This window comes from Elephas maximus, chromosome 3 (assembly GCF_024166365.1).
Source record: "Elephas maximus indicus isolate mEleMax1 chromosome 3, mEleMax1 primary haplotype, whole genome shotgun sequence".
Lineage (NCBI taxonomy): Eukaryota > Metazoa > Chordata > Mammalia > Proboscidea > Elephantidae > Elephas > Elephas maximus.
Window position 1 is genome coordinate 61,914,364 of NC_064821.1, and position 21,587 is coordinate 61,935,950.

Genomic DNA, 21,587 nt, shown 5'->3' on the forward strand with positions numbered 1-21,587 from the left:
GCAGAATCCCAATTCAGTGAGTCTGGGGCTTGAGCTGCTGCATTTCTAAAAAGCGCTGCAGCAACACCTTGAATAGCACTGGTAAAGGAGTTGTCATCAGCTGAGGCCAGGGCGGGAGGAAGAAAACTGCTGAGGCTCTGCAGACACGCCTCAGACATCATCTGCTCACTCGGGGCCCGCCCCCACCCCTGGGGTCCTTTGATTTCCTGCCTAGCATCAGGCCTGGATCCTTCTCAAGACACACCGGGCTGTGGAACTGGCCCAAAGCTGTAATGAAGAGGGAAGAAGTCAAATGAGGTTGGCCAAGGCGCTTCTGGGGATGGTGTGGAAGGGACTGCATGGTATAGCAGTTGTCCTGGGTAGGTATTTGCCAACAAATGTTCTGAGGGCACTGTCCTGTGAGTTGCTTGGTGAAATAAAACCATACTTAGGAAATGCCAGCTGAATCCCTTAAGATCTTAGAGGGCAGTGTGCACTGGGCTGGGGCTGGACTTGAAGATCTCAGGAAGTGCATGGAAATTCCAGGAGTCTCTCAAGGACTGCATCACCCACCCTTTGGTTTTTTTGAAGACTGGGGCCAGATCGCTTCTTGAATTCAATTCCAACCACAATCCCAGTGCCTCCTCCTGCTTCCCTAACCCCTTCCCCAAAAGAACCCACCCCCTCTCCATGCTGTGAGACACAGAGACCATCAGCTCCCCAACCCTCACCGGGAAGGCACTGATGTACCACTGCAACCTGCCAGGCGGAGATAAAGACGCCCCACCTGAGGCGGGGGGGCGGGGAGAGAGCAGATGGAGACAGCGATGGCACAGGAAATGCACTAAGCCAGCAGCTACAGCTGTGTGACCTCTTTCATGGTAGTTTTCCTTTCAGGGTCTGGACTAGCAGACTCCTAGGGCTTCAAGGTCGGTCCTAGGAGTCTATAGGCACTGAGGGACTGAATGTGCCTGACCCTGCTGGGTAGGGCAAAGAATGAAGGCTCTTGTGACTTGGGCCTTTCTTTATAACCAAAGAGCTTTTCAATCTCTAATGGGTCCTGAGGGACAGCATTCTGAGATTGTCAGCCCCCAGGGAGGAGGCAACACGTGCCAGCAGGGGGCTGGGCATGGTGCTTGGCAGGAAGCCTGGGTACTGATGGAAAGATAGGACCAAGGCCCCTGGAGCTTTACTTTCCCTGCCCTATTTCAGTCCAAACCACTCAGGACTGACCATGCACGGATGGCTCCCTCTGGGCACAAGCCTTTTCTTTCTCAAACACTTAATACATGTGACCCAGCCACCACCCCTGCCCTCTCAAACACTGGGACAATGGAACCTGGCTTCAAAAACACTGACATCTAAGAAGCCTGGAGAATGAAAATGTGGGTGCCACAACAGTAAACTCTGAATCTGAACAGGGTTTCAGGGGGCAGAGGGAGACCTAAAATGGGTATGGTGCCTCTCTGAAACGATCTCTGTGCCCACCCCCTCCCCCAGGCAGATAAGATCAAAGGGAAGAAAAATGGGAAAGGGACTGCCCATCAGGAAAATCAGGGAAGAAAATGCAGAAGCAGGGTGGGGGGACGGTCCTCAAGGTGTGCTGTCCACAGATCATGGAGATCTACCAGTAACTCTGGGAGAGCATGGTCCCAGACCAGTCAGAACATGACAGCGTGAGACCTGAGGTGGGAGTCTGCCAGGCCAAATCCCTCAGAGAAGGACCTGAGGCCTCAGTGTCTGGCTGGGAGGCTGCCAAGCTAATGCTGTAGGGAGATGCAGCAGAGGATGCAACCCTGGAGAGACCCACCTTTGGATTACAGCCGTCTTTGGATCATGAATGTGAACACTGCTACGAGTTCCTGTTTTGAACACAAAGGCGAACAAGCCCAAAGGTACAGGCAGCTCTGGTCAAACCAAGGCTTTGAAAGCTATCTCCCAGGTATTCCTCTCACAGGACAAGAGCCTCTGAAGGTTCCTGAAACGTTCGCTCACACGGGGATAACATGGTGAACAAGATGGGCCTGGGCTCCTGCCTTTGGGGAGCTAGGGGAGTCTAGCACTCATTAGGCGGATTAATTTTTCTGGTGTCAGGAGCAAATGTAACATCCAGCCCAGTTCCAACACTGGTTCTAAGATAAAAACAGCGCACTCTAGCTCCCAAATTCCAGTGAGTCTACCCCAGCTTAGAACCTCTTTCCTCCAGAGAGAGAACCAATGATATGCTGTAGATAACAAGGCTAAAAACCTCCAGACACACCAACCAGAGAGGTGACTCACACACTGGTAACACAAGGGAAGTTCTTAGAGGCAGTCCAGTTTGGAACTTTTCCAAATGCACTCCCTGGAAAGGCCTGAGGAGGCACAGACTTGTCCAGGATCATAAAAGGAGCCCACAGCGGTTTAGTGTTCCCTCGGCTGGTTACAAAACACCAGAGAAATGGGGGAAGGAAAACCAAGAAACGAGTGTGCAGATGCCAGTGTGCCAGCCCAACAGTGATTCCACTAGAGCAGGACTGGCTGGCCTTTCGGTTTCCCTGGAGTGCACGTTCCCACTTCCTGTGGCCTAGGGCCTGGCTGCACTAACCGGGTGCCTGGCAGCACTAACTCGGGCTTGGAATTCAAGCAGCCATTTCAGCTGCTGGTACAAAGCTGGCTCCCTTGCTCTGACCCAGAGCAATTTCACTTCAAAGGCCCTGGCCTGTGCAGCCTTACCAAGTCCTTGAGAGCAGAATTAGGCACCGCCCCCCCTTTTAAACACGTTGGGGGAAACAGATGATGCTTTTTGAAAGCAATACAGTAATCACGTTGAACAAGCTCTTAGGGTGAACTTCACAGAGCCTCACGAAATGTATGAAAAAGCCAACAGGTCACTCGTGTTTATGGAATGGAGCTCACTTGGATTCAGGTCCTCTGTGGACAGAAACCCTTGCTTGGTCTCGTCTCTGCTGGGTGGGACATGGCAAAGGCTGGGTTCACAAGAGCTGGTGCAGATCCCAACTCTAACGCCAGACCTAGAACCCCTGACGAGTCACAACAAAGAGTTCTTCAACCTCCTTCCTAAAATCTAGTGACGCTCAGAAAGACACTTAAACCATACCACACAGAGAAATGGTCTGACACATATGCATTAAAAAAAAAGAAAAAGTGATGAATGTGGTATGGCCAGCAGTATGGTCTTAATTTGATAAAACTGGTTCTGTTGGGGGTGTCTGGGGAAGCACTTACAAGAAATACCTGTTCTGTGTACTCTACTCTTGAACAGTATTATTCTCTATAGGTAAAAAATGAAAACCACATGATTTTCAGACCAGGAAGGTGACTCTAAGTATTGGCCAGCCTTCTGCATTGCTTCTCGCTGCCTGCACAGCCCAGCCTCTGATGCTCATGGCGCCTGCTTCTGATGTTCTTGGCAGTGACAATCAAAACACTGGAAGCTGCCCCTTTGGGGCAGGAACTGCCCATCAAAAAGACATAAATTTTCAACACGCATTCTAAACATGTTTTGAGTATTTTTCAATATGACCCTGCAAATAAACACAGAATCAAGGTGGCTTACTGCTTGGCCATTAGCTTCATTTCCTGTATGGGCCAAGAGGGAAGATTTACATAACAGGCTGATGGGGCACCTGCGTAGGCATCATTTTAGCCCCAAGGACTTCTAGCAAGAGGTGTGTCCTGAAGTTCTCAGAGAAGGGGCTCCAGACAGCTTGGCTGTGTAGTTACAAATTTCCTCTCCTGACTGTTCTACCTAAGTATCCAGGTGCCACAGGTGGACAGAGGTGAGCGGCCCAGTCCAAAGAGGGAACTTAAGTGGCCCCTCCTGCAGCTGGAGTGCGATCAGAACGCTAGGGCCATAGCCAAGTCATTCCAAAGTGACAAAGATCTCTTTCCGAAGACGTGCAGAAAAGAACATTCTGTAGCAGTTCCTCAAGAAGACTAAAGAGTCTCTAATCACAAAGAATAATACAAAGTGTTTTACCTCAACGGTATTTATTATTGCGTGATCCTTAGCGTGGTCGGGTAAACAGGGCAGCAATTACTGCTCTGCTTTTATGGAAAACTAAGGCAAAGCAGGATAAGTCGCTTTTGAGTTACAAGGTAAATACTGAAATTACCTGGAACACAGACCACCCATCTTTTAAAACTTACCCTTTCAACATCACCACTCCCCTATACGCGCATGTGCTACCTGAACAGCTAGTAGACTCCTTAGCCCAGTAAACACAACAGCCAGCCTTGGAAAAAAACCATAAAGGGGAAAAGTATGGGGCGGGGAGGTTGCTTTCTGTGTCTCCCTGTTAGACTGCTTCCTTGGAACCTCCTTATAGGAATTGGCACATGGCTGTTGCTTCGTCAAATATCTGTCAAAGTTTTACAACTGTTTATAGCTCACATCTTAATGAATAAAGATCCCAATAATGCTGACAATCAAACCCCCAGATAATACTGTCCCCCTAAAATGTCTGGGGTGGTGGTGAACTGCTAGCTTTCAGGATGAGAAACGCAGCTGGTGACAAAACCCTGCACTTATGGGAGGTGAGGGAGGGTGCATTTGCCCAGGGATGAGAATCCTCTTAAAATGAAAACACTGGCTTCTCACGTGGCTGCACTCTGCTCTCAGTCGCCTGTAACACTGAACAAGCTGACCGTTCAAAGGATGTGATACTCCTCCATGACTCGGTAACAGGAAAGACAGGCTTTAATGCTCATTTCACCTCAGCAGTTTGTTTAGACAGAGATAAATCATCCCCAGGGTATTTAAAACAGGTTATGCAATCTCAGCATTAGCTTCAAATATTAACCAGGGTCTGATCAACAAGTCTATAACCACAGAGAAACCCACTGGACATTAAAAAAAAAAAAAAACAAAAAAAAAAAACTCACTCGGGACTGTGATTCCATGGAAATAAAGGGATATTCTTTTTAATTTGGCAAAAGTTAACAGTAATTCTAAACAATAAAATTCATTAATACACAGAAAGATACTTATATCCCCAGTGAATGAAGACATTCAAATGGCAACCTGCATTTCAGGTACGGGCAACAATTTGTACCAGCATAGTATGTTGTACACATGAGTTGGGGATTAAAGAATGGTCAGAAATATGAGGAGGAAAAACCTCGAGCGTCGTAATACCTTCTATGCGAGACTGATCCAATATAAAACAAAAAAGTACACATGCACTACATTACAAACCTGAAGGAAAATGTCTGCACTTTAATATGGCCACATCCCAGAAGACAACTGGACTCCATCTATTTGAAAATACAGACAAAACAGGAACCGGGCTTTACCGATTTTACACCTGTGTTCCCTGTACAAAGCGGTCAGGGTGGCAATGCAAAGCCATTAAACATACACAGACATTTCTTTTTAATTATGCCTACTGTGGGGGAAAGAGGCTGTAGCCCAGGATTTCTCAAGCTTCTAAGAGCGTATGAGGGGCTGATGGTGCAGATTCCAATTCAGGGGCCCGGAGCTACTGGGCCAGGGACATTTTGAGGAGCGCAGGTAAAGGAAGGGAAGGTACCAACAGCCAGGCCAGGGCAGGAGAAGAAGGGCTGCGGCTCTGAGAACAGACTCTTCGGGAACCACCTGCTCCCGCTCAGCCCACCTCCACCCCCACCGCCACCCCCAGGCGGAGCTAACAAAGAAGCCAGTAGTGAGACTGAGTATCACCCTTGAAGACTTATGAAAAAGGTGTTATTTTGTACCACTCCATAAGGAAAAAAAGACCTAAGTAACAAATTTAAAAACTGTTATCAACAGCAAATTGGGAAAAACATCAGATTTCTGGGGGCTGCTGACATGTGTCTGTCCATCCCCCAGAAAGAACCTCCTCTGGCCAGCAAGCTTATCTGTAGGGAAAGGAAGCTGCTTCATCAAGCACTAAGTGAACTTATACACAAGTCTTCACCTTGGGAAAAAACAAGTTGCTTTATGTGTTACTATTTTATGCTCCAGTGTCATTTCTCTGGAGCTAAAGAAATGACTGAAATCTAAAACTGAGGACAGTCTCAACTCCGAGTCCTTCTCCTGTGCTGATGGCAAAGCCAGCCCGGCTGGTTCCTCTGTGGCTTCTCACAGGATGGTGAGGAGTCCTTTGCGCAGCTCTCGCTATCCCACACAGGCTAATTAAACAGCCCCCGCCTCCTCAGGGCACAGGCTGAATACATCACATACACAGGGGAACACAAACAACACGTTATAATGGTAGCGAACAGCCATAATTATTCTGATAAAAAGAGCTATTTGAAAGGGATGCTGCCAAGGTTACTGGTCCTCAAATCAAAATCTGCCTCCCCCACCTATTATTTGAGTTTAAATTTTCAGAAAAAAAAAAACCTAGCAGAAACCCAAGGCCCAAAAGTGTTAACAAGGGAAATGCCCGCGACAGAATCTCTGCCACAAGCGTATACATACATATGCTCTCAGCAGAGAAAACATTTATAAAAAAACAAAAACCTCCAGTCTTAAGTTCCACTAAAAAATCCTTCAATATTCTTAAGAATATTGATTATTTGTTGCTAGTAATGACAATCCTGAGTTGGATAAAAAAGCACACCCCATCAATATACTTTTTTTTAAACAAAGTGATCTAAAAGGCAGATCCTGTCTGGGCTTTTTGGAAGAAGGCTTTTCAAAAAAGAGAATTGAGATCCAAGAAACAGTGGGCTTAGAGGATGGGAGGCACAAATTTTAGGAAAGGCCCTTTGTTATCCATATGTACTTCAGTCCAATTTATTCTTCGGATAAGGTAGTCAGATTTCTCAAACGTGCAAGGTGTATCTGATTCCCACTTTTGAATAACAGCGAGACTGGAAGAAGACGCCATCACATGTGACAAACATTCTCCATCCTTTCTCAAATGCACCAAAGCAAAAAGCCTTTGAAGCCAAAACTGAGACATAATCCCTTGCTTCCGGCAGGGAGATCGGCAGGTGCCCCAACCTTTACCCAATGCTAAGAGAAGGACCGCCGGGCGGCGCGTAAGGCCAGGGCGCTGGAGCTGACACGGAGAGGAGTCTAAATCTGAAGACATTTTCCACAATTATGGCAAGTTCTTCACTTTCATGCTTTATTGAAAGTAGAATATGAATCAAAGACAGGTACTGGTAAGCAGGTTTATGTCTCTAAAGAATTACTTTTAGTTCAGAGCAGAAGGTTGTCCCATCTATTGTGATACAAATCCTTTATGAACCAATGCATCTGGTCTGAAACTTGAGCAAGGAAATATAACAGAACTTTATTCCCTCTCATGACTATAAATCTCATGTAAACGTGATTTATGGTTACTGCTACTAAACTTGTTCAATCTGTACTTGCCCCTTCCCTCCCATCGCCCCCCTTTAAATATAAAATTTGAAACAGTTCCTTCAAGTCTGATGTCCTTCAGTGCAATCTGCTTTATTTGACATAAGGCATGTGGGACAGTCACTTTTGAATGGATTTCTGCCTTTTGGAAGAGTCATGTAACGATTTAATTCTTAAATCCACCTTTTCTTTTAATGCCCTAACATGTCAAACTCTTCTTCCCCTCTGGTCCTTTCTTAGCAGTCAGCAAGTGTTCAAAAGATTAATGTCCAAGTAGACCAGTACCTGGGAAAAGAAACAAACGTGGAGGTACAGTTGTGAACTAAAAATTAAGTTAATGTACTCCATTTGCCAAGAACGTATCAACAGGGAATATCCAATTTAATAAATGAACACGGCAGACCCTTGATGTTGGAGAATATGAAAAAAAAAAAAAAATCAGCGGACTTCAGGCTTTCAGATAAATCACATTTCTGTTGAAAGCCTCGTGCCTCCTATGCTTATCTTCACACAAGTTAATCAGATCTCATTGGTGTTTTCATCTGATGGTCATTTTTCATAAAGAAATGTTTTGTTTAGGCCACATCAGGAGTTTCTTTGTAGTGGTAACAAGCAGACAACAAAACTGTTGAGAGGAAGATTTTAGGCCAGGAGCTTTGCTCACTCGTCTGCTTTAGGACAGAATCCCCAGTATTTGATGCAAACTCATGCCTCACCAATATCACAACCTACCATGGACCTCTGGAGGGGCCCACAAAAAAATCAAAATTGCAACAGTGCATCTAAAAATCTCAAAGGTCTATAATTGATGGATTAATATTATTGTTCTTTACAACTACTGCAGTCAAGATGTGGTGCATGGCACCGTGTTTCTACCTTAATAATCTAAGAAAAGCTTTTATTCTAAATAAATTCATTAAACTTTGTCACTGAACCTGATATAATTCAGCGATTTCTTCAATCTCTGATTGCTGTCAGTCACACACAAACTGATGTGCTCTAAAATGGGACTGACAGGAGGAACGAGAGAAGGGCTACACATAAATCTGGAAACGCCCCTAGCTAATCTCCCAATCTCCTCCTGTGAAATGAGAACGAGGAAGCAGAAGGGACATGTGGCAGCAGATACCTCCAACACCCTATCTGAGGCCTGAGTGCTGAAAACGATAATGAAGAAGCTTGAATAAAAAAATGCATTCAACTAAAATTAATTTTAGTCATGAGACTTTGATTAAATTAAATTTTAAAGTCAAATTATAGCCTTCACTTTAATAGAAAATTACAGTATGATTCTGACATTCATGAACAAAAATCATGACAAATGTCGCTTACCTTTAAACCCTTCTTCTGGCATACACACTGGGGGGAAAAAAAAGAATTCTAAATTAAAAGGATTGTCGTGACAGACAGTAATAAGATCACTTCAATGCCTTAAGACAGAAAGTTTAACTTTTAATTACCTTACTCACCTATAATGATTACTTGTGAAGTTATGGATGATATTAATCCGATGACAATCTTTTTGTCTTTAGTTTTTATTTTTATCAAAGCAATGCAACTAAAAAGTTAGATACTGGTAGAGCAAGCTGTGTGACTAGGGCTGCCATCTTGCACAACTCCAGAGGAAGGCTGGAGAAAACACTGTGAATGACACCCTCTGGAGTTGTGTAACGCCCTACAGCAGCCTCTCCCCCCTTTGGCCCCCAATTCCACACTCTAGAAGGTGCTACTTTTGATTCTTATAGCTGTTTCTTCTGGTATTTAACCTCTTTATTTCTCAATAACATGCTTACATTACTATCTCATAATTTTAGATAACAACTACAACTTCCTCAAGATAAAATTTCGCTTACACCACCTCTTACATGTCACCTGCCTCCTAACCCAATCCTTCTGACACAGAAATATTTTTTGTTGTTAAACCAGTCGCCAATGTTTACATTATTTTGACTCCACTAATACTTGCCCACAGCTGAGCCTCCTGGTGTACCTTGGTTATACTTCTAGCCTAGTACAACTTTTCTGTCTTTCTGGGCTTGGTAACTACTGAATTGTTTAATTTATGCACTTTGTTTTTCTGTAACTATCTCCAATTCAACTGTAAATCCTTAAAGACCCGTAAACATCCTGAAGATGATCATCTATCAACTCCACTTTTCCTATGGACAGCCTTTCTGGAAGGCTGCATCCCAACTGCTCCAACCTGGACAGGACATCCTGCCTGCTGCGGAGTTTCCATTCTGGGATTTCCCTTGACCATCTTCTCCTATGCTAGATCCCGTTTTCTGGTTCCAATGTTGACTTTTCTCTTGATTTACTGTCCCCATCCTCACATGCTCTTGGTACTGATGCACGAGGACATTTTGTGGACATGGTTCCCATTATCCTGTCTTCCTAACTTCTCATTCTAGGACTGTGATTAGTTTTCTCTCCACCTCTTTAGATGCTTTTAGGATCTTCTTATCCCTGGTTTTCCACTCACTGCATCATGCCCTTGGTGCAATCATTTTGCATTTCCATGAATTTTCTTCTGTTCTCCAAATGTTCCTTTTACACAGGCCTTAGCTATTGTTTGCCCTTTTTAAATATATATTATTTGTAAGAAATTTTTAAGTTTTCTTATGCTTCCTGCACTATTTCCTCTGGGTCGCTTTTTTTCAGTTCGTTGGTAGACATCTCTCGTTTCATGCTCTCACTCCTCAATTGCCCAGAGATCTCAGCCTGCCCATTTCTAACTATTTACGGGTAAGGTACTAAAAAGATGCCTGAGAGCTCCGTTCAATGGGTATTGATGGGCTTCACTAAAGAGTACCTGGCAGATCAACCGGTGTTTAAAAATCTGTAGGCTATTATCTTAAATTGGCCAGTTTCCTCAGAGAGGAGTCCCCTACTCTCCTGTCTGAGAGGTACAAGGCTGGCTGCCAGCATTTTAATAAAGGGCACCTAACAGGCCTCATTCCCGCCTTTCTAGTTTAATTTCTTCAAGGAGTTTTTAAAATGGTCCAGGACCAGCACAGACTCTAGTAGTCCATCTCAAGTATAGTGGAGCAGTGACATAAATGTGAAGGGAAGGGCGCAAGGGCCTGTGGGCTAGAAAGCTGTCTAATGGCTTCTTACAGTTTTTCAACCGAACTTCCTGGGGTTAGGCTTACTCCTCATTCCCACTCAGAGGTACCTGGTCTTTCCAATTCCTGTGCCTGTCTGGGACTTTGAGTTCTGAGTTAGCTTTGCTTCTTGTTGACCTCTTCCATCTGCAGGCTTACATTTATTTCAGTTCCTCAGGTTAGCCAAATACTACTCTTCCTCTTTGCTTTCCCATCCCAAAAGCCTGTGGACACCTCCCCTCTCTATCTTTTAAGACCAATAAAATAAGATTCTACCGTAACAGCATGTAGAAGCTTCTTCAAGGTTGAAGGTAAAAGCATTGTAGACTAAAGTTTCAATATCTACAATTTCATCTCCTTCTAACAGTTCGATTCCTAAAGCAAATTCATTTTTACCTTGCATGACATCATCCATTGCAGCATAATCTGCAATTGGTTCATCAGCCTAGAAAACAAATGAAGACAATTCAAAACCACAAGGGAGTGGGGAGCTAGGAGGAAGAGCATGCCAGATACTCATCACACTGAAGGCTGGGCCACAATTCAAACACTGATGTTGCTACAAGATACGAACACTAACAATGTCCAGTAGAGAACCTAGCTCAAGCCACAGCAAGAACACGGACTCCTCACCCTCCAGGGTTCATGGTGTGTGTGGCATTGTTTTTTGGTTCCTAAAAACACCTTTGGCTATGGAAATGTTTAGATACCCTGAGGTTACTAAAAATGGATTTAATAAATGTGAGTTAAGATGCTAGTGGTGGCAGGGAGAGTTAGGTAGAAGTAAAAATGTTAGATTGGCCTTCTGAAAATACCAGTTCAGTGTAAAATAAATTTTTCTTCCACCTCACTATAAATAAAGAGCTAAATACCCATTTCCTTCCTAGGGCAGAAGCCAGCACTGAGTCAGAGTTTATGGTGAGATGACCTGCAAGGGCCAAGAGGCCAATGACCAGCACAGGTTCTGGCTGCACATAGGAAGTACAACCCCTTTAACATAGGCCATTTCTACGATTTTAGACAGAATCATTAGGATCCAGCAATTCAATAGGTTTTCAAAATCATTTCGCAGAACGTACTGTTGCAAGAAACACACAAAGTGAACAGAGGACAGGTAGGCAGTGAGGTGAGGGGCATGTGTACATTTGTAGGGCAGATATGGGTCTGCTTCATCATTTCCAGGGCTTAGCTTTATCACACTAGAATTAGAGCTCTAGGGTATAAAAAGCAGACATTTCACAGTTCAAAAACCTGAAAAATTACTCTACCACATGATGCAGTGGTGTTTGGCACACTGGGATCCTTCTGGCCACCAGGAAACAGAAGTGGCAAGGGAAGTAGCTGAATTAGGCCCTCAGGGAGGCTAGGACTGGGTTAATGAGGCTGGTTCAATGATTCTTTTTCTTCGAGACTTCTCAGAAGCCCCCACCTTCCAAAATACCTTCCACCTCTACTAAATCCGTTCTTCCCAAGGCCAACTTCAACACCCTGGACAAGAATCCCATCAAGCCAACTGAAAAGACTTTGACTGTTTTGACAGTCTCATGTTTTATTCTTGTCTCCTTGCTTGATTAGCTGGTACTTTTGGGCCAAGAGGAGAAGAGGGGATGATTTAATAGGAGAAGTATTGTTAAGTAATCCTGATCCAGAAGTTAGCGAAGAGGTTGATGAGGCCTTGAACAGCCACCAAGCAAACACCATGGGGGGTTTCTCACAATTTTGTTAAAAATAATAGATCCAGGTTTTAAAGTATAAAATACATTGAGAGTTACTATCACGTATGTATGCATCCTCAATCCATTTTGAAGTAAGTTGCAGACAATAGTATCATCGGTGTGGTTTTAAGAAATCTCCAACCACTTAAAACAAAACAAAACAAAAACAGAGCCCACATTTTCAAGAGTCCAAAGAAACTTTATGTTCTGAGACCGGGTGACCCAGCTGGTCCAACGACGTTGTTCCTGGGGCTGACAGTAAATCCTCAGGGTTCAGAGGGGCATGGTCCAACATCACCACCCTCCCTCCCCTTCCCTGAAGGTGATGAAAAATAGATTTGTATCCGGAAAAGACTGGGGCTCCGTGCTGCTGAAAACCAAACAGGAGAATCAAGTACAGGACTTAGCAGTTGGGTGAGGGGATTTCTACAATCACCCTGCCCCAACAGGGAACGGAAATGATGATGACAATAACAAGAATGACGGTGACGATATAACCTAACCTCATAAGGGCATGGATGCTGAGCTAGCCGATCCAGGAAGGCCTTAGAAGAAGCCTTTACCTTTGCCTTCTAAGGGTACAAGCAGTGGGTGACATCGTGGCACCACTGCAGCCTATTGTGACACACATGAACAAGACCCAATGTCTTAACCTCCTCTAAGTCTCTTGAGGCTTCACCAGAGCCGGGTGATCCAGAGGCCAGCAAAAACACCACAGCGGTCGCTTATCACTACATCCTGCAGAGGTCCAGGGCATCCTTAAATCACCTTTCATTACAGTTCATACTTGGGTGTGTATCAATGAAAATCTTCTGGAGTTCCTCAAGTAAGGAGCTGTTACTTACCTTTAACAAAATGACAGATTCAGGAATGACGCCAAGGGTGCCTAGGGTGGCACAGTCATCACTTAAAATTTTTCCATCAATTGACAAATTCTGGTCAAAAGGAGCAACTGAAAACGCATGCATGATCTGTGCCAACATAAAAGAAATAAAGTTTCCATAAAGCAAAATACTGAGACCTATATCCTATTTGACTAAATAATGCATGGAGTCTCTCTTTTTTTTTTTAAGGCTTCAGAGTACAAAAGATACTACTGCTTGCAGTCTGCCCACTGTGACATTCCCACGGAGACTATAATCCTAATATATCTATGCACGTCCTTAGGAGGTCTGGCAGAGAATCAGGAAACAATCACACACAGATTCTTTTGTTCTCTACCTTACCACCTCCCCAAGGGTGGGGGTGGGGGGAAATCAAGCTGAGAGTTACTCTGGTTATATGGCGTGGGCAAGGTCACCACTATCACTCCCACCATCTCCAGGCCCCACATCCTTTAATAAACAAGTCAAGCCTAAATTCTTTCATGAGATCATCTTTAAACTAATCACCAGTCTATGTGGATTTTTCTCCCTTTTGTTTTTATTCCTTTAGCATGTAGCCTGTAATACATAATTCAGTCCTATTCTTAGACTGAGTCTTCTAAGAACCAAAATCCGTATTTCTGTAGGGTAGGAGCCATTATACTCCACCCTAGTTCTGGCTAACATGATAAAAATTAAATACACTCAGAATAACTGTTATGTATAACACTTTAATTTTTTTTTACATTTAGAACATTTTTGTTTGTTTTTAATCTCATCATTCTGGGTAGTAATTACCTCAGGGGGGCAAACGAGCAGGAGCTGGGCTCAGAGAGGTACACACAGGTACCTTCAGTGATACTGTTCTAACTTTTAACTTAGAGAGCTAGTTGAAGAGTATTCATTTTATTATGCTTCATAACTTAGTTGCATATTCACTGAACATGCTCTACGGGCACGTGTCTTATATTACACCACACATCCATCACGTTACGGGAAAATCATTCCACCCTTTTTTTGCACTCTACTCTTCGGATCTGGGAAGACAAAATGAGCCTAGCAAAGCAGCCCTGATCCAGCTGTGTGTATAATAAGGCCCAAGGGCTTTACAAGCTGGGGAGATGGTGATAGAAACACGATTTTAATAATGGCACACAGTAAACAAGGACAACAACACTGGCTTCTTAACTGTTGGGCCAGACTCTTATCTGAGCTTCTCAAATGGACAACAGGCCCAGAGAAGCAAGCAGCGATTGATTAAACAGGGATCTGTGGCTAACAATGCCAAGTATACTGGCAGCATTAACGATCTGCCGTGAAGCAATAAGCACTGGTCAGACAGTTCTACCAAGATCAGCGCAGCACACAGGCGTTAAATAGAGGCAACCAGCTCCAGGTCAGCTAACAGGGCCCATGAAGAAGAAAGGAGAGTCACTGTGGAAGTATCTTAAAGCGGGCAATGTTAGAGCTGCTCGATGGTAGGAATACCTGTTCGCGTCCCTAAATGCTGTGTCTCTGTACTACCCTATGGGATTCAAAACGGTATCACTGCTGACGTGAGTATCATTGCTGAGGGGCTGATGGCAAGAACATTTAAATTTATTCAATACTTAATGAAGCTTTTATTAAAAAGCTGCCACGTGTCAAGTGGAAACCCTATGGGGCAGTTCTACTCTGTCCTATAAGGTCGCTATGAGTCAGAATCGACTTGACGGCAACGAGTTTGGTTTTTTTTTTAATGTGTCAAGTATTGTGGTAGTGTTAGAAATATAAACATGAATAATTCCACTCAAGAGGGGTTCACAGGAGTGGGGAAAAAATTAAGTATTGAAGATGGTGGCAGAAGGTATGTGCAGGATCTAACGGGTGCACAGAGGAAGGAACAGTCAGTCCCACAACGGGGGCTAACGCAGGTTTCGTAGAAGTGGTGCTAGGAAAGATGAACAAGTGTTTGCTAGTGAGAATGAGGGAACAGGCAGAAGGCATGGAGACCTGTGGTATAATCTCTAATAAACTTCAAAGGCTACTAGAATGCCTGAGTACAATGAACGTTACTTAAGTTTGTTTAACAATTGGATGCATTCCTGATCTATGCAGCATAACAGAAACAATGAAAACCCTGTTCCTGAAGGTGAGCTGCTCCTTGTGGCTCACCACGGAGGATTGGGCTGAGAAAAGGAAATGTAAGAGCAATGGTCTCAGCTGCCAGCCAGTTAACCTCTGTGCCAAAATTTCCTCTTCTCTAAGGCAGAGTACCACCCACTTAAAACCTATATTTGGGAAAACGAAATAATACAATTAAACACTGAGAATCTTCTGAGAAAGATGAATAAACTGTACTTCATTTACTTTATGGCATTATAGGCAGATGAATGATACTTAGGTGAAGCAAGTCTGTTAAGATTTCAAACAACTGTATATGGGTATGTCTAAAACCAGAACGTTTACAGTTTTGCAAAGGCTGTCATCCTATTAACTTAGGAATGTAGTATCACCTAGAGGAAAAGCTCCACCAAAGACAAAAAATGCATTACGCACTAAAAAAAAAAACCCACCACCACCTACTGATGATCGCATATAGGCCCACCGCAAACTCCAGCGCTATTCAGGCTGCTAAGCAAAAGGGTCCTGTCTAGTGGAAGCTTTAAAAGCTACCACCACTGAGCAGTGAGGGGAAATTACATTTTGTTCCCCTTCTTTTGATTCTGTTTGGGTCACAGTGATCTTTGAAGCAAGAACGGGAGATGACAGGAAGGACACTGCAAAGGGCCCATCCAAGAAGAGCACATCTGGGGACTTCACTTGAACAGCTGCCACCTTCCAGCAGCTCATTTGTGCAGGTAACATGCCCCCAGATGGAGAGGTTATTTCTGCTGACTTATGATGTAATTCTTCAAAAATGGTAGTCCATAAAAAAGCAGCACAGGCTTTTCAAAATGTCTTCTTCCACGGGGGCTCTTTTTGTAATTTAAAGGTTTTGAATGTTCGAGGTTTACCACCGACAGGCAGAAAGCTGGTGATAAAAAACAAGCTTTCTCAGATGTAAAAAATACAATAACAGAGTAAAGATACTACGCCAACATGTTTATTTTCAGAGCTGTGGGTTCAACCAAGGGAAACACTGTTCTCGGGACAATTTGGAACACATAACACCCTCAGAGAAAGCCTGTACTTTTGCTTCAACTGTAATCATAAATATCAGCAAGAAGAAAAATACGTAACCAGTAAATTACGCCACATAAAAGTAGCGGGGGGGGGGGGAGTTTGGTCAACTTTCTGGATATATATTCTTACTAAAACAGATTAGGGGCCAGATTTTTTCAGAAACATCTTGAATTTATCTGCTTCTTTTGCCTAAACTTTAAGCACTGCAATGCTCATGTAGAGCACTTTAGTACTGATACCAAGAAATAACGATATCATGAATATTTTCATAATACCTCCATTACATTTACCGAATGATCTGCACAGAAAGCAATCAGCACTTTTAGTGGGTTGGAAAGAGCATGATCTAAAACGAACTTCTATAACTACTTGGAAAACACCACTGTATGAAGAGAGGTAGAGGTAATTTATAAATCTATCAAGTAGATTTATCTGCCACCAAAAATATCGGGATAAAAAGAATTTCTGACTCATCCAAGTGGACAGGCAATCAAGGGGCTGTCTTTTATCTATTCTTAAATCTCAAAGCAGATCCTGGTAACAGGCTCCAATACCTATTAAATGGTCAAAGAAAAAACACACAGCACAGCAAAGTGAGAACAATTATCCTGAAACAACCTCGACATGTGACAAATTAAATGGTTCTCAATGTTTCTCATTATTAGAAAGCTAGTGAGGGCTTGCTCAAGTATTCAGAACCCAAAAAACACTTTCATCTTCACATATAAATTCTTGGCTATTTCTGAAAATGTTAATTCTTTTTACAGAAGGAGTTACTATAATTTTGGGGGCCCTGCAGGCATTATTCTGAAATTTTAAAAGCCGTCTCTCATGGCTTAATACTATGAGCAGATAGGTGTTAAAAGGTTAACCCTGAAAGAAAACACAGATATATATATGTGTGTGTGTATGTATAAATATGAACAGAAAGCAGGAATTCATGAAGGCCCTCGTAAGTCCAGAGCACATCTGAACAAATGCTGTTATTTTCCTCACCTGAATTTTTAGTTCTTTTAATGTTTGATTAGCAGAAACGAGAAGTGCTTTCTCACCACGAACTTTTCTATGTCTCATACTTCGTCGGATAACTTGCTTTTGATAGGCTATATAATTTTGATGGGATATCTTTTGCCGCTTTGTTCCTCCATTGTTCTATAATAAAGATTCAAAACAAAGAAAGCAGTGAAATTATCCAGTGTGACCCTTGCTCATAAAGTTCATCATGCAAACACAAGCTATTTACTTAAGGTCCCTTAACCACTTGAAATTCAATGTAAACAGTGAGTGGAAACTTGCCAGAGGTCCTTTGCAGTCTCACATAAAAATGAAAAAAGAAAAGGATGAGCACTATCTCATCTTTACGTACCTTTAGCTGTGTGTAAGCTCCAAGATTTAAAAAAAAAATCGTTTTGAAAAAGACGTTTAAAAGCAAAACATTAAGTTTAATGCTAAATCAGAAAACACGTGATAAACTGAAAAACCTCAAGGTTACTAAATTTAATTTATGAACAGCCTGAATTCTCATTTATTTGTTTTAAATCTTCTTTTTTTGAGAATGACACAGAAGCTAAGTAAAAACTGCTGAGAACTTTAAAATGAAAGGTAGTACCTTAACCAAGACATCAAATTTAGTTTAAACTAAAAACAGGACGGGACATGTGCCTCCTGTCATGATGATGTCACATATAGCTTCCCCTATTAAGTACGCTTGCAAAAAATGTTAAACCTGAATCTAATCATTTAGATCCAATACCCAATTTACAGAAAATATAGAGGATACAAGAATAAGTTCAAATAAGAAATCTAACTCAACTAGCTGGTGCCCAGCTACCACCACCTACTGCTCTGACAGGGATCACAATAAAGGCAGAGCTGAAGAAAAATGTAGAACAAAATTCTAACCCACAAAAAAAGACGACTTACTGGTCTGACAGAGGCCAGACAAATCCTGAGAGTATGGCCCCTGGACACCCTTTTAACTCAGTACTGAAGTCACTCCTGAGGTTCGCCATTCAGCCAAAGATTAGACAGGCCCATAAAACATAAAGGAGACTAAATGGGCACACCAGCCCAGGGGCAAGGAGGACGAGAAGGCAAGAGGGGATAGGAAAGCTGGTAATAGGGAACCCAAGGTCGAGAAGGGGAGAGTGTTGACATGTTGTGGGGTTGGTAATGAGAAATTAGTGCTGTAAATCTTCATCTAAAGTACAATTAAAACACAAAGAAAACAAAGAAAAATAAAAAAAGCTAAGAAGGCAATGAGTCAAATCCTGAATGTGGGGCAATCTTTAAGAAATCAGACTGGTTTCTAAGTCAATGTCAAGGAGGGAAAAAGTATGAGTGGTGAGGTAGGATAACTGCTCTAGATTATAACAATCTTTAGACTTTCGTGGTGGCAAAACAATGCATACCTTGATTGCATACTGGTTTGAGGAAAAATTGAGATATGAGTACATTAGGGAACTTTCATTAATTTTCTTATTTATGAGCACAGTATTAGGGTTATAAAAACAGTATTTCTAGAATATGCTGGCTTATCCTATTTAGGGGTAAGATGTCATGATAGCCACAATTTACCTAAAAGTGGTTTACCTAAAAAGCACACACATATTTATGAGTACATGCATATAAATGTACTAGTCTTTTACATTTTTTGCACTAAAAAGTAAGGAAAAACAAAAAAACAGATAAAGGTCAAATGTCCTTCTATGATACTCCTATGAACACCTGAAAAAAAAAGGATCAATACTCAAGGTTCTTCTGTTAACCAGGCTCGGGAATGAAAGCTGCAGGATTTAAAAATGGTTTTCTCTTGGGGCAGGTCTACTCTGTAATATAGGGTACTAATGAGTCGGAATCGACAGGATGGCACACAACAACAAACAGGATAAAGATGGTGATAAAATTTAAATGTCCAAAATGCCTTGCTTTCTTTCTTCTCACTTTTGGAAGGCAGGGCATTATCTGAGGAAATTAGGAGGAAATATGGTTTCCATTTCCTTGTAGCAGGATTTTAAGTGTCAGTTATCTTTCAAGATTTGTTTGATGACCATAATTTTATAGCTTTAACTTTTCATTAAAGCATAATAAAAAAAATGTACCTATCATTAAGGAAAAAAAAAAAAGTCTTCTCTTGCTTAATAAAATCTAGATGAGGCAACCCGACAGCCCTGGCTGGCTCTGCAGCTATCACTGGGTGTCAGCTGAACACAAGCAGAGTGGTTGAGGGATCATTATGGACACAGATGTATATACTCATTACCAACAGAGCTCCAGAGGTTTATAAAGAGGAGGAGGATCAAGACACAAACACAGAAAAGCATTTGTTCAGGGTGACATCCACTGGCTAGGCACAGCACAAGTTTAGGTTCAGCTCTAGCCCTGAGTATAAACAGATACAGAGCTGATTCTAAGATCCATATAAAAAAGTTAAGTGAACAGGAGTTCAAAACAATCAGGAGTTGATGAAATCTTTTTCTAGACTGTTAAAAGCCAATTCCACAATTAGGAATATAAAAAAAAATATTTACGAAAAAAGTAATTTTTACTTTAGAAATATAAAATACAACCTAAAAACAAAGCAAGGTACATTTTTTAATAACCGATTTTAAATGGGTCTAAAAGCTTTTTTAAAAATCCATAAATTTTAAATCCAACTTAACTGACAAAAAGCAGCCCAATGGTTTTACAAGGCTTTCAATTACCTAAGTGATACCCAATACTGGGTACCTCATTAACCTAAATTTTAGATGAAGTCAAAGGAACTGGGTTGATCTAGCTTAGAGAAAGGGTGGAAAGAGGATTTGTTCACCTCCATTAAGGACAAACAGAAATGCATCAATTTTTATTACAGGGATTTAAAACAGCAATTACAGAAGCTATCTATGGACTGAGATACTGTAACATAATATTAAGAAAAGGTGTGAGGAACCCTTAATTGAAAAGGCTTGACATGCTTCAGGGACCATCTACTTTTTTCTAGCAAAGGAAGGTTAGCCTTGAGATCTTTTGTGGTCCAATAATATTACACATGTTCTAGAGCATTACATCACCCCATCAAGGAGAAGAAAGACAGAAGAAAAAAAAGTATAAAAAATCATTACAGCCTAAAAAGCAGTGCTCCCCAACCTTCTTTACCGTGTTTATAAACGTGAATGTTTGTCATCCACAACTGAGCAACTCGCATCCACTTTTTAAAGGCTGGCATGGTTATGACCACAATGAATAAAAACTAGAGATTCAAAAAAATTAACCTCTCCAAATCTAAATCACTTTAAAAATGCAGTTTTTAAAATAAAGCTTAGGCTGAAACGCCAAGCCTGAAATAAAAGAAACTAACAACAATAAGAACCTACATATGAAGCTTAACAAATGAATTTACAAAGTTTACCAGAAGAACAGAGAATAAAATGGTGACAACAGGCAAAAAGCGATTTGAACAAACAAGATTCCCAAATGATACTAAACCATACTACAAAGCTGTAGGAGCCCTGGTAGTGTAGAAGTTAACATCTCAGCTGCTAACCAAAAGGTCGGCAGTTTGAATCCACCAGCGGCTCCTTGGAAACTCTATGGGGCAGTTCTACTGTCCTATAGGCTTGTTATGAGTCAGAACTGACTAGACAGCAATGTTTTTTTTTTTTTTTTTCGGTTTTACGAAGCTGTAATAATTAAAATAACATTGTACTGTCCCCCAGGCAGATGAAAGACAGAGAATGGAGTCCTAAATCAAGACAGGTATCTGTGGCCTGTGTGTGCATGTCGACGTACACACACACAGCTCTCATACATATATATGTGTGTACATTATACAAGTAGGCCCTGACTTACAACGGGGTTCTGTTCTGACGATTCCATCACAAGTTGGTTCTGATGTAAGTTGAGTGCCTCGTTTTTGTTTTTTTTTTTAAGTTTCATTTTGGCCTTTTATTATCAATATCTTTGTAAATCCAATCTTTATTTGTCTTTGGGGGTTTGGCATGAGAATGAAAACATCAACGAATAATGCTGCAACACTGTATGTAGTATGTATTACTAACAATAAGATGTACAAAAAAAAAGGGATTGTTGTTTTAAGTGCGGTCCATCATAACTCAAATGCATTCTAAGTCAGGGACCACCTGTGTATGTATTTTTAATATATCAAAAAAGCAAGCAAACTAGTTTGTAGATCTGTGGCTTGGAAGATGGATTGTATGTAGAGATGAGGACATGAAAAAGAGTGGAGAACAGGCTAGAAGGCAGCACGCAAATTAGGCCTGCAAACTCTTATTATTTGACTTATTATATAATCTCAAAAAGCATTTCAAGAAACACATGACACGTACATTCCCCCAAAACTGAAAATCTGGTTATCTAATCAAAGTAACATTCCTATAAAATGGATAGATTTGGTTAGCACCGAAGCAATGCTGATCAATTGAAATACAAACTTGGCAGGACG

General features: G+C 42.0%; 1 protein-coding gene across 3 annotated transcripts in view; it reads right to left on the reverse strand.

Annotated features, from left to right (window-relative positions):
* Positions 1–4,863: 4,863 nt before the first annotated feature.
* The window catches only part of USP48 (ubiquitin specific peptidase 48), a 111,165-nt gene continuing 94,441 nt past the window's right edge, over positions 4,864–21,587 (reverse strand). The window contains exons 23-27 of one of the 3 annotated variants that reach the window (XM_049878190.1): positions 17,141–17,296; positions 12,962–13,087; positions 10,798–10,846; positions 8,630–8,656; positions 4,864–7,582 (exon numbers count right to left, since the gene is read on the reverse strand). In XM_049878190.1, the coding sequence (XP_049734147.1) occupies positions 7,560–7,582; positions 8,630–8,656; positions 10,798–10,846; positions 12,962–13,087; positions 17,141–17,296 (381 nt within the window). In that variant the 3' untranslated portion in view covers positions 4,864–7,559. The other 2 variants (XM_049878189.1, XM_049878191.1) reach the window with 2 other exon arrangements.